The following is a 13,240-nucleotide window of genomic DNA, read 5'->3' as shown; positions in this document are numbered from 1 at the left end:
TTTTCAAGTGGTCTTCTGCATCAAACCTATGTTCAAGAGGTGTAGTAGTTTCACCTGTAGATATTGAAAACCTCTGGAGATAAAGACTGAGATAACCATAGCAAGATCTGCATATTAATGACAACAGTGCACTTTTTACTGATACCACCATGATTTTGTAGTGAAGTCTGTAGTATGGTAATTGGCTGATTTTCAACATAAACTCATTTTGGAAAGGATTGCTGAGATTACAGAAGAGAGAATCCTAATATATCCGCAAGGGGAGTTCCAGCTCTTATTTCTCACCTCTTCCAAGAGAGAAAGAACAGGTGCACAAAGTTGTATGAGTATTTAAGCAGAGTTATGACAAGAGGAAGAAAACTCATTAGAGAAAAGTGTTTGGCAAGCAAAAGTCTTGAAGATAAAATCTTCCATAGGAAATCCACAAAACAAGGCAAGTATCACAGAGAAACTTGGATTTTCAAATTTAGACAAATCCTAGGAAGCCCAGCCATCATTTGTCTTTAATTTTTCAACTGCTTTCAAATTCAAGAACTGCTAGCCCAGGCAACACATACAAGGGCTCAACTGAGTGCTGCTTAGACACTGTGTCAGTCTCCCTTGATGACTCCACTCACAAAATGCTTACGGAGAGACCATTTTAGTGTTATTTTAAAATTAGGGTAGAATGCCTCTGGCAATACCCTTCCCACCAAAACTATGCATACCAAATACACAAAGCAAACAATTAATGGCATAGAACAGTATTTCCGAAAGAAGACAGCAAATTTGTAAGCGGGGGGGAAAAAAAAAGTTCAAAATACAAATACCTGCCTATAAGTCAAAATTATTGATGCATTTTAGCACTCTAGAAATTAAAACACACTTGTGAGTATTCCAGTTTGCTGGGTTTTTTTAAAACCTTATAAATAAGGTACTGCAGATTCAATTGCTAGCAGCGAACTATTTCACATAGACTTAAATGACAGGGAAACTTTTATTCTAAATACTGCACCTGGATTCCAGCCAATCCCTCAAAGAAACGTATAACTGGATAACTGTATGTTATAGCATTAGTAGTATTCAAGAACTTCTATTCTATTTTAAAAGGAAACAGTTTTTCTGACCTTTAAATCTCGCTACAAATAAAAGAGCAATTATTTCTCAATAAATACATCAGTTGAAAATTATTAAAAAAAAAAAATCAGTTGTTGTTTTTCCTAGATTTCAAAAACCTTCCTATTTAACCATTTCCAAAGCATGTGCCAAATCACCTAGTCTTCTGTGTCTTCTGTCAAACTGTGAGATTCCCAGAAGTGAGGCTCTTTTTTGGAACTGGTGGAGGAAGCAGTCTTGGAAGTGTAAACAGTGTAGCAGATTTTGCACCTAAAAAGCAAGAGAGAGCCATCTCATTCAAAGCTGCGGTTAGAAAGCCTTTCTAAGAAGCATAACAAAGGGAAGAGGTGCATTCTCATGTTATTTGCTGAATTTTTATCTAAAAAATTGGGGGGTTTAATAAAATATAAAAATTCTTATCATTATTGAAATTACAGAAACTGAGCTGCAAACAGCCTCTCACCTATCCCTCCCTGATCTGGAGGTAAAATTGCACCCTTTCTAGTACATGAATTACTGGCATACTTTTTTGCACTTCTAGGCTAGCCCTTGCTACTCCGATGACATGTTTAAGCAGCCCTTTCCTCTCTGATCTATGCGGCAGATAATTTTTGCACAGCCTGTTTTCACTCTGTGCGCAGCATGTCCCCCGACTCCGCAGGAGCTCTGCTCGGGGAAGCGAGAGGGAAAGCATGCGCTACAGATCCACAAAGTAGATCCCAGCCATTGTCTGGCTTGGAAAAAGCATTTGGCTGAGAATTTTTGTGGGGCGTTTTCCTCTTCTGTTTGTTTTTTCTTTTTTTTTTTTCCTTCATGATGAAGCTAGAAGTTTTTTCACCCCTTGATAGAATTACTTTAATTTAAACTTGAATTCTGGACATACAAAAAATAACTTCACTCTTTTTATTATTGTTGTCTATAGTCCACAAACTTTTTTTTTTTTCAAACAGGATATTTAGTCTGTCACTTCTCTTTGAAATGGAAAAGACCCTCAACCGGTCTAAATCTGCATCATAGCTGTAAAACTGGACTGAACTTCTTGCACCATTACAGTATACTGAAATCAACACCATAGTTCTTGAAATCTTCCTACTCAAATATATGTATTTATATTACATATATTAATACATATGATTTATATATACACATATGATTCATGAAAATTGTTGAGTCACCCGTATTTTCCTCTTTCAGAGGAAAGCATTGTAATTTAAAGGGCAAAACACACAGCATCAAAACATACCCACTAGAGTAAATCAATACCGACAACTCAGCTCTGGCCACCACCAACACCAGCACTGTATATATGTTACTGAGGAGTCTCAGCGACAATGGCAGAATGGTTTGGTCATATATTGTTCAGGAAATAGATGCAAGCACACCAAAATCTTCTCTTCATGAGTATATTGCTTTCACCGATGTTAAATTTTTGGAACAAAATTACCTATCTTGTGCTGTAAAATCGCAGCGGGAAATAAGATAAGGAGCACAAAACAGCACAAACCTAACACACACACACATGAGATTTCTTATTCCTCAATATAAAACATCTCAAAGCCCAAAAGTCAGAAGGATAACTTTAAAAATCAGCCTCCTGTGCTCTGCTGCGTTTTGGGATGAACGAAGCTAGGAAAGACCGTAAAGAAGCTAGTTGTCAGAATCTTTTACCAAATACAACTTAGGCTGAATGAAAGTATATATTTTGGAAAACCTGTTTCCAAATCCTGAGTTAGGCTGCAAATGAAAATTCATTTAAATATCTTAATCATCATTCTCCCCGAGAAGCCGCGCATTCCAGTGCAGCTGGAATTCCAGTGGTGAGCCCGATGGAGGGGTTATTGCAGGTCACAACAGAGAGACACTGGAAAAACAAAGAAAAACCCATGAATCCTCCCCTGGGCTCAGCTTTCCTTTTACCCTGACATTGGGGAAGTTTCAGCAAATGACTTTGTCACTGTATTTTATATAATATCTCCATTATTCTATACCTCATACCAGCAACTGTGTTCTACCAAATAATTTTATTTGGTACAGTTTTACTTAAAACTGAAAATAAGGAAAGAAAGGAGGGCTTGAGCTGATATTTCACCTGTAACATAAAGCAAGAAACAAAATCTTCCTGTTCATCCCTGAAATGCCAGGTGTGAATAAAAAGTTGTATTCATGGCTTACAGGAGATTTGTAAGGCTTACTCAGCGACAGGCTCTTCCTTGAGGGTGCTAGGAAAAGCTTTTTTGCAGCAGTGAGAGAATTAAGTTAACAAAATACACCAAAAAAGAATTAATTAGTATTTCTCTTAATATATGTTGTAGATATTCTACATATGAACTTGAAACAGAACTTATTTTTCTTCAAAAACTATCCAAGCACCTTAACACTGCTTTTGAGAAGGACTTCATAAAACACAAGTTCTGCGTGAAAATAACTGGACTGTGGAAAGATTACAGCCAGTGGACAGTCCTGCATGGGTATCATACAGGCACAGAAATACTCTTGAAAAAACTTGTTGGTATTCCTTTGGTTGTATTTATGGTAAAGAAATTATGACACAGGCTTAACATTTTTAAGGAAGAAATACGTCCTGGTGAGATTTGCAAAGCTCCGTGAAACATGCTTACAGCAATCCTACGCAGAGCAACGGGGCTACGCAGGATGCCCAGCATCCATGGGCTTGTTATTGCTGTTGCAGAACAAGTAAAAGTATCAGAAAATAAAACAAGAAACAGCACTTGCTTGTCACACATATAATGTTCCATTTACATGTGTAATTAAAAGTAGCTTAGATTCTGATCTCTGTTATATCCACACAATTACCACTTCCTCAAGAGTGTGCATCCACTCAGATTGGCAACACTAAATGAGATTAAAATCTGGGCCAAATATGTGCATTACTTTAAACATTCAGATTAGTTCAAGCAAGCCCTATGCCATAACACAGCCACTGTATAGTTAACATTCTATCCATACATTTTTCTTGTTGAATGTTAAATGGCTGGTATAGTATCTGAGAAAGAATTTGTCCTTTTAGTCTGTGTCAAATGAGAGCTTGTCAATGGGAAAATCCATTGAGTTTTCTTTGCTAGAATCATTCTCCCCCCTCAAAAAAAAACCCTACTTTTAAAAAAGAACAATTTTTTTTTAATAATGTTTTCTTATTCCGACACTACACTGCATGAAACGAAAAACTAACCCTCAGCTCAGTAAATGAGTAGAAAATTCAGGAGAAATAGTAGTTAAAGAGTAGACAAGCAAAAACTTGTAATGAATTTTTTATTATTATCTCAAACACAAAACAGCTGTATCACCCTCCCCCAGCTAGCCATTACTATAGGGTTTCACAATCCAGTAACTGCTAGGGCAAACTTCTGAACTCCTTCACTTTTATCCACACCAAGCCTCCACGAGGGACTGCGATCTTTCATCACTTACCCTCTAGTTAAGAAATGTAGCTAAGGCAGTTTGCTATACAGTTACGCTCTTCACAGGATCAAGAATGGGACACAGCTGAGCAGACTGGTGCTCACGTTCTGATCCAGCAGAGGACTTGTGTGAGTCTTCACCTTCGATCAAACCAGCAGTCCAGCAGACAGCCCTGGGGCAGAAAACTGAGTACATATTTGGGTCCTTCACTGAGTCATGGCTCAGCAGTCAGACAGGCTGCACGCTCCATGAAAAAAGTAGATTGTGTGTAAAGGAAGAAGAATTAAATTATTATATAGATTTCACATCTGCTCTAATAAAGTCTCATCAGTAGAAAGTGAACTTTGCAAGTTTTATTTTACATTTTTCTTGAACAAAGACATGCATGTCCATCAGACATGCAGCTACACAAATGCATATGTACATTTATTTATTAGATAGAACACTCCCAGGAAATTTGATGAAATGCAAGAGTTTATTTTGAAATCAAACTGCAACAATATATGATAATGACAATAATAATTATCTCTTAAGAATAAATCAGCTCATGGAACAGTTTTCAATGATGATAATTCACTCCCTTCAGGTTGTCCGAAATGATACTCTATCAGTGTCGTATCACTTACGGAGGTTTAACCACACTTTCAGAAGAACAGTTGTGTAAAGAAGCGTATAATCACTCTCCCCTCAACTTTCAATCTTCATATCATCTGTAAAAAAGAAAAGAATCATATGCTGAACTGCTGCGAGCACAATATTAGTTGCAAGAAGAAAAAGTTTGTGATACAGCTTCTACTTAAAACTTAATATAGACAAAAAAAAAAAAGAGCTGGAAATAATTACCAACTGGCTCATACAACTGAGAAATAACAGCCTTTTCATATCTATATGTGGGTAACTCTGGTTTCTGTTTACCTCAGTAAACATCACCTATATTTACGTGCGTAAGACCCTGATGTAGATTCCTGCTTCTTTCTAGAAACAGGAATTACTTATCTCTGAAGGCACATGAGAGTTTCCTTCAGATAGATATAGATATATATATACACAAGCATATATGTATGAATTGTGTTAATAATTATGCTTTCTTTAAAATAGATATAATTCAAGGTATTACAGTAAATCAATATCACAGACTACAGTACGACAATGACTGCAAAACAGAAATCCTGCTAAACCAGTTTCACACACACTTCTGTTTGCTTACATAGCATTACACACTGTTTAAGCCAGGTGTAGCACGACAGAAAATCAAGCTATTTACAGAAGATTATGCATAAATGTTTAAACGTCCTTTGGAATTAAGACCATAAAAAAGCTCAACTATGTAAATGTTTCTCACAAATAAAAACAACACCTGACACTTCTCACACCTTCTTCTGCAGATGTATTGGCCTTAAAGTGGACTCCACTGGGATCTCCATTCCTCAAGACAATTAGCACACGTAATCATGTCTGAACTAACAACAGGCTTACCTATAGAATACATTAGGCTACTTTACAAATTTGATAAACATCACAACCTTTTGCTTATGGCCATGAATAATTGCTTAAGATGGAACTGAGCCAACTTTGCGGGAAACAAATTAATTCCATGGAAAGGTATCAGAGTTTTCTGGTTTATGCTGAACACTTTCTCATAAGCAGTACATTGACAAAAATAAGAAGAATGGACTGCTGTCTATTTAAATGCTAATTTTTGTTTTATGTTTTAGCATTACAGTAATATTAATGGAATACAATAAATCTGAATATAATTAATTTAAACTTAAACTTATGGATGACTGCAAGATATTTAGCACTAATATAAAAACAATTAAAAACCTCCGAAGTTAATTTTATTTTGAACTTACTTTTACTATGCCTAGAGATTACGTGTTCACACCATTTTTAAAAATGAGACACTGACACAAAGACTCAAAGCCTGATAAGGTTGTGATAGCTATCATTACATCCTTGGTTTTGTTTTTAGGTTTTTAGCAAAAAGGAAAAGATTTAGAGACTTTGAAAATTCAGAACACTCCCTGCTCCCCCTCCCCCCCCAAAAAAACTGGGTAAGCAAAATGGCCATAAACCCAAGATGTTTATTAACCATGCAGATTTGAAGTCTATATGGTTGAACATTACTCAGCCACTACTGAAAATACATAATCGAAACACCCCATTGCATTTCTCTGACAGTGCACAATTATGACTCAAAGATAGTTAAATTATTTGTGATAAACGTTAACACATGCACTTCAAAAACTTTTACCATGATATGTCCCATATAGAAATTTACTTAATAGCTGAAATCTCCTTTCTCTCTTGTGCAATAAAATTACCTCATGACTATGACTACCGCAACAGGTATAAACAGTTACCTGCTCACTTCACTAGATAGTGGCTACAGTGCGGGGTGTTTTTCTTGATTTAACACATCCCATCTTCAAACACACTAATAAAGAGAGATGGTAGTTGGGGCTGAGTCCTACTTGACTCTGTACTACATCTATTCAAACTGAAGGAAAACTTTAATTCATGTGAAGGCAGCAAATTGAACTTGAGTTTTTCTCACTGTCAGTTGCTGAAGACCACTGGTGGTGTAGTATGTAGTCATGTTACTCCTGCACGAGATCAGGTTGCCCCTGGCAGAGGTGGTTCTCTGTGGTGTTCCCCATCACCACCACTGCCACCCCGCTCTCCTCTGGGGCAGACCACTTCCTTCTTCCCTTGCTCCACTCTTCTGACGCTTGCATCTACATGAAGAGCAAAGCTGGCATGTGAAGTTAGCTGAAAACTAACCTACTAAAGAAAACCAAAAACCACCCCAACCTTTTCTACAGGTATTGTATTTCTGTTTTCTTCCTATTGCAGTTACGGCCTAAATCTCGTACAGTCAAATATGGCAGGTGAGTCTGGATACCAAATTTGTCTGGCAGTGTAAAAACAGCAATAACAAGCCTTCTTGATTTCTAAGTGGAATCACTTTGAAAAAAATATTAATGTTCCCTTCACTGTAGAAAAGTTAAGCGTGAACAATCAAAGAAACAGTTGTGATCATAATTAAGAAATTGTAACATAGGAAAGAGATATTAGGATGTTCTAAATTACCAATGAGTGTGAAAAAATGTTTCTCCAAATTCAGAATATATCACCAGTATAACAAAGATCTATCTTGACAAACCTAGAAAATTTATTGATTTCTAATACAATTAAACATAGCACTTTAATCATGAACAACTTTGCATTGTCATAACTTTTATGAAAGAAATAAAAGATGTAGATGTACCTGCCCAAAATCTGGCTTATTTGAACAGTTTGCTTTCCAGAAAGAAAACTGGTCTTAAGCTAAAAATCTAAATGCAGATTTAGACCACAATACCACTATATAATTGCATTTAAATAAAGGACATTAAAAAAATAGAGACATTTCCAAAATCTTTTTCTAACACCAGATAGAGTGAATTTAATTTTTTGCTGGTTAAAGTCTATGCTTTCTTTTACTGAACTAAAAGTAATTTACAGAAATTATGCTGTATTTATTCATGTTGGTATAGTCTATGTGTAAATTTGAACTTCCTGAAACCAATTTATTATTTTTAATATAGCTATGTCATGTTTGTTTCTATACTACCAAGTCAACCTTATTAAAAACATTCAAGAAACACTTGGATTTTTGTGCAAAGTGTTATATCAACTACTGGGAGAATATTTGCTCTCCACAGAACAGTGAACATGACTTTCTACTACCAAAAAGATAACCCATGTGTGTTGTCAACACTGATTTCCAGTTGACAGAATTAATCAACGACAATATCATATTTAATAAGAATCCTAGCCTTATAGTCAATTATGTCAGGGCAAGAATTTTAATAAACATTCTGCTATTTTGTGTGTATTATTTCTGGCACAGTTTTGTGTTTTATAAAAGTACAGCCTTGCCCCACCATAATAATCAGGGTGCATTGGTGCATACTTTTGGTGAGAACCTGCCTGGTTTTTTTCATCATAATCAAAAGCCTATTCTAAAGGGTTGTTAAGAGTCTCACCTCCTTTGGTTTGCAGTGGTATGCTGAGAATGTCAGCCTCTGTGGATGGCTCATTGTTCATGCTGATGCAACATAATGGTTCACTCAAGAAAGAAGGTTTCTTCAACCTTTTTGTGTTGAGTGCTCTTGACATAAAGTAACCTTCAGTAATACTCTTATCTCCCACCTTCTGTAAAACTTCTAGGTCATCTGGTTCCTCTGTTTGGGCCAGTGAATCCTTTGATAAGTGACTATCAGCCAATGCTTTGCTGATATAGTAGCCAGGGATTTCACTCTCTGCATTAACACATAAGCTTTTGTCTTCGAGTCCAGCCTTTTCCTGAGCCATTAACATCCCTACAATATGGTCTTCAACTAACATTTTGGAAAGAGTAGATGTGGAGTGAAGAATGGAGTCTTGACTTGTGTAACAAGGGGGATTTAATCCAAAAGAAAGAGATTCCTGAGACTTTGGCATGGTAACGTTGCTTATTGTTCTCTGAGGCTGCATACATTCTTCCAGAAGGGTCTTAAGCTGCTCTTCAGAGAGGCCCGTTTGTTCTTCAGTCTGAAAAAAAATGGCAAGAATTTCTTCTGTCAAAATATAATTAATGAAAAGCAGCACCATAAAACAGTTTGAGAGATGTAAAAGCACTGGCAGAACTCTTAAACTGATATAAATGATTTTCAATTCAAACTGAATTTAAATATACATTTACATAATTACATCATTTATGTAACATCTTCAGTAGGTTCTAGATAGAACAGATGCTGAAAGTTAGGAAAGTCTTATGTCCACAAGGCACTGAGAGGCCTTTGATTTTGCTCAGTCTTCCACTAGATATCACTGCTTTTTAATTACCAAAGCAAGTACTTGTTCATATACCTTGGTTCATTGTGTATGCATACAGACACACACACATTAAGGTTTCAGTTACAGAAAGCAAACCAGGACATTGCTAAAAGACTTTCAGCTGTTGGGTCAAAAATGGTTTTGGACAGCACCAGCCCACAAAGATTCTCACATACTGACTGAAGTAGTCCCAGCCGCTCACTGTAGAAATGCAACATAGCCTCTCTCAATCATCAAAAAAGCACATCAGTTACTCATCTACAGGACCTACAACGTCAAGTATGTCCCATGGCACGTGACAGAAGAAAGGCCTATCTTCTGTATGACAGCAGTTTTACTGCTTTCTACAAGATGGAGCTTTTCAGCCAACTTCTTATTCAGTGGCACACTCCCAGCACTTTTATCATGCAGGTTTCCTTTACTGGACATTTCTTAAAATTTTATATTAAAGAAAATGACTGATACCAGCTGGTAATGGTGAAGAATAGCAAGGGATGTTTTGCTTCGAGAGGTTTGCAATGAGGAGTTACTTCTAGCCTTTACATTCCTTAATGCTCCTTGGTAAGAGAAGCACAATACTCCCTGACAATTCAAAGATTATAATGAAAAGACATATTTTAGATATGCATAATACATTTTCCCATGAAATATGAGATATAGAAGATATAATAATATATATTATAAATGTTATAGATACTATGCAACATTTAATGGAAAAAGATGCTTGCTTTGTTTTACCCGGCCTTCAAGAGACAAAGGATCAGCTGACAAATCTGATGAACTCCTTAAGGCTGCAGTGATTTATGTCAAACAATGATTTTATTCACTGTGTAATGACTATTATGACAGAATTTACTTTACATTGTGCTAGAGCATGGAGCTACTGTCATTTTAGAGGCAAGATCGATATCAGATGTCTAGCTGATTTATTTTTTTTCTCTGAAGGTCTCTTATCCAACTACAGGAGTGATATGACCCTGTTTGATGTATATGACATTATGAGATTGCAGCCTAAGTAGCAGAGGGTGTATGGATTACGCCTGAAAACTGATTATTCATGTTCATCAATGGGGACAGTTTTCAGTCAAGAAGGAAAGAATATTTCTTTGTAAAACTTGTTATGGCTATTAAAAATTACAGGGTGACACTACAAAGTGAACAAAAACAGACATTTTAGGTTACTTTCAGTCACTGTTCTGTATTTACACATTCAAGCGTTAATAATAGCTAATAACCACTGCTATAGACCGATTACTTTACAGTTCAAGCACTAGCTGATGTACTTAAACTCAGTTTTATAGATTTAGTCAACCCACTAGTCTTTTGCTGCACAGACCAATTTCCCTCCCAAAGTATACCTTGAGTTCACTTCCTACACATACAAAAGAAGACAACTGCATTAAAGAAATTGAGATGTTAAGAGCTTTTAAACAAAAAAAGAGCATCAACAGACTATCATTATGTGTAGAGAGCTTTATTTAGATGAACATAAAATCAGGTAATTATATTGAGATTCAGCTAATCTTGGTATCAATTAATGTACTTCTGATTATATAACTGAAATCAAACCACAACCTTAAGCACTTATTTAGACAACAAAGAAAAGATTATGACCTCCTCAAACTTTTCTCAGGCTTTTAAATTTTAATCCTAGTGCAGAAAGTACTCACTGATGAAAAACAAGTCAGACAGGAAAAAACAAAACACATGACAAATCAAAAATGAAACGTGGAATTTTTCAAATTTTCACTCTCAATCTAGCCTACTAGCCCATGCTGACTTCCTTACATTTCTTGAAGGAGTATTTTAATTTGCAGGATAATGTCTGTTTACATGTAGTCATTATTAGAATGGACTCATTATAAGAAACAAGATGCTTTCACACAGATAGAGCACCACAGTAACATAGTTATACCACTACTGGAAACACAGCTGCATCTAGAGCATATCCACAGAGCAGAATATTATACTACATAAACATAACTATATTTGTATCACAGAAGATTCTCACATCTGGAAACACACATGGATTCCCACATGTGTGGTTCTATACTAACATATTTCAAAGCTCTTGGCCAAGATCATTTGGAGCTAATTTTACGTTAATGACAGGGCAATTGACTCACTGCAGAAAGGAATTCTGCATCTGGTGTAAATGAATGACTGAGTACAAAATTAACATAGTGAGGAAGATCATCTTGTCCTGCCTTTCTTTTGTCCTTTTATTCCCCCCATCCCTATCCCATTTATCTGCAGTCTACTTTTCCTTGCCCAAATTTAATTTTCTTTTTCCTTTTGGGAAAATCTTATGGCTTGTATTGACAATTAGTTCACAGGTTACCTTGATTATTACCAGAGGGTAATAGGTGCAGAGATTTAGAGCCTAAGGCAAATGGAGAGGGAGAGGAATGTAACAGCTGTAGAGTGAAAAGTTTGGTAACTTGCGGGCTTGTTTTCCTCCAGAGTGGCAGGCCTGCAGGCAAAGCAGACAGTGTAAAACATTACTTATTTTTTTTCTTTCTTTATCTCTTCTTCCCTTTGGATTGTTTTGTAAGACATGCTTGCAAGGATGCAAAGATAAGGAAAGAGAAAGTATTTAACATACCTCTCCAAAAATTAAATCTTAAAATACTGAAGGCTTACTGTTTGTGATTTTCTTGTGCCAAAGTCATTTTAGGTTTAAGGAAAAATAAACAGTAGAGGAGAAGATAGCTCTTAAATAGCCATCAGTCATCCACTCAGCAGCAAGAAGTTTATACTGAAATGAAAGCAGAAAGGCTGCTGTTGAAATCAGAAAATTGAGTTTAGGGAAACATGTAATATCCTAAGGAGAGACACCTCACACCAAAACAGGCTGTGCGTTTGCAACCAAATGAGCATCTTAACTCATAGGATCACATAATACAGCAACTGTATCAGGAGTTTGCAAAGTATACATTTGCACACACCAGAAGAAATCCTGTCACAGCTAACTGTACTAGTTTAGAGTCACAAGACTTGGAATCAGTAACAGAGTCTTAGGGAGACACTAGGTTCTACTTCTCCCAAGCTTTCACTGCCCTCACTGTAAATAATTTACAACTCCTATACAGAAAAAATACTTCAAGATATTTCTTTAAAAATACAAGGACATAAAAATAATGTAATTCAAAATGCAGAAACAGACCACTAGACAAGGCAAAATGAGCTATTAGGTCTGGTTCCCATTAGAATTTGGAAAACCTTTTAATTGTTCTAGCTAATTTTTAATAGGACACTGAGTCCTATTCATTTCCTAGGCTTTTTACCGTTAATGATCCAAAAAACTAATTCCTAGCCAGGAGTTTAGGAGCCTGCTAATGACCTTTACTGTTTATGTGTGGCTAGTCTTTCACACACTTGTGGCCCTTCTCTGACTGAAGATTTCTTGTTCCTTGCTAAATTCCTCAGCGACATGGGTCTATAGAGAAAACCTTACTGCATGTGGTAGGAATGCAAACTTGGAGATTGCTGTGGACAGACCTGCTGTGACTACAGGCTTGCAAGTTCACAGCTTTAGGCTTGTTTTCCACATCTACACAGTAACAGAAACAGACTAACACTGAAAGCCCTTATCAGATTTTAGCATGGGGAGAAAGCTAATATGTCAGCATTATTTCTAATTATAGTAAATAATCATAAAATGACACACAGTAAATGAATAAGCACTAGAAAGCCAGGACTATTGAAGGACTCATGTAGCTGGCATGTCTATAAACATGTATATTTTGTTGCTTAATCTGAAAGCATTATAATCAACAGTTCTTACAATGCTTTATTTGCTTGAAACAATTTACTTTGATGATCTAATTTACTTACATTTTTACTGATGTGTAGGACTGCA

The 13,240-nt window shown here is 36.2% G+C and overlaps 1 protein-coding gene across 1 annotated transcript in view; it reads right to left on the bottom strand.

Annotated features, from left to right (window-relative positions):
• Positions 1–8,517: 8,517 nt before the first annotated feature.
• The window catches only part of FSIP1 (fibrous sheath interacting protein 1), an 81,905-nt gene continuing 77,182 nt past the window's right edge, over positions 8,518–13,240 (bottom strand). Inside the window, exon 11 of the mRNA XM_010288050.1 lies at positions 8,518–9,093. Coding sequence (XP_010286352.1) covers positions 8,518–9,093 — 576 coding nt within the window. The remainder of the gene's footprint in view (positions 9,094–13,240) is intronic.

The sequence above is a fragment of the Phaethon lepturus genome, unplaced genomic scaffold (assembly GCF_000687285.1).
Source record: "Phaethon lepturus isolate BGI_N335 unplaced genomic scaffold, ASM68728v1 scaffold4165, whole genome shotgun sequence".
Lineage (NCBI taxonomy): Eukaryota > Metazoa > Chordata > Aves > Phaethontiformes > Phaethontidae > Phaethon > Phaethon lepturus.
The sequence above is the reverse complement of the archived record's forward strand: the minus strand, read 5'-3'. Positions and strand labels throughout refer to the sequence as shown.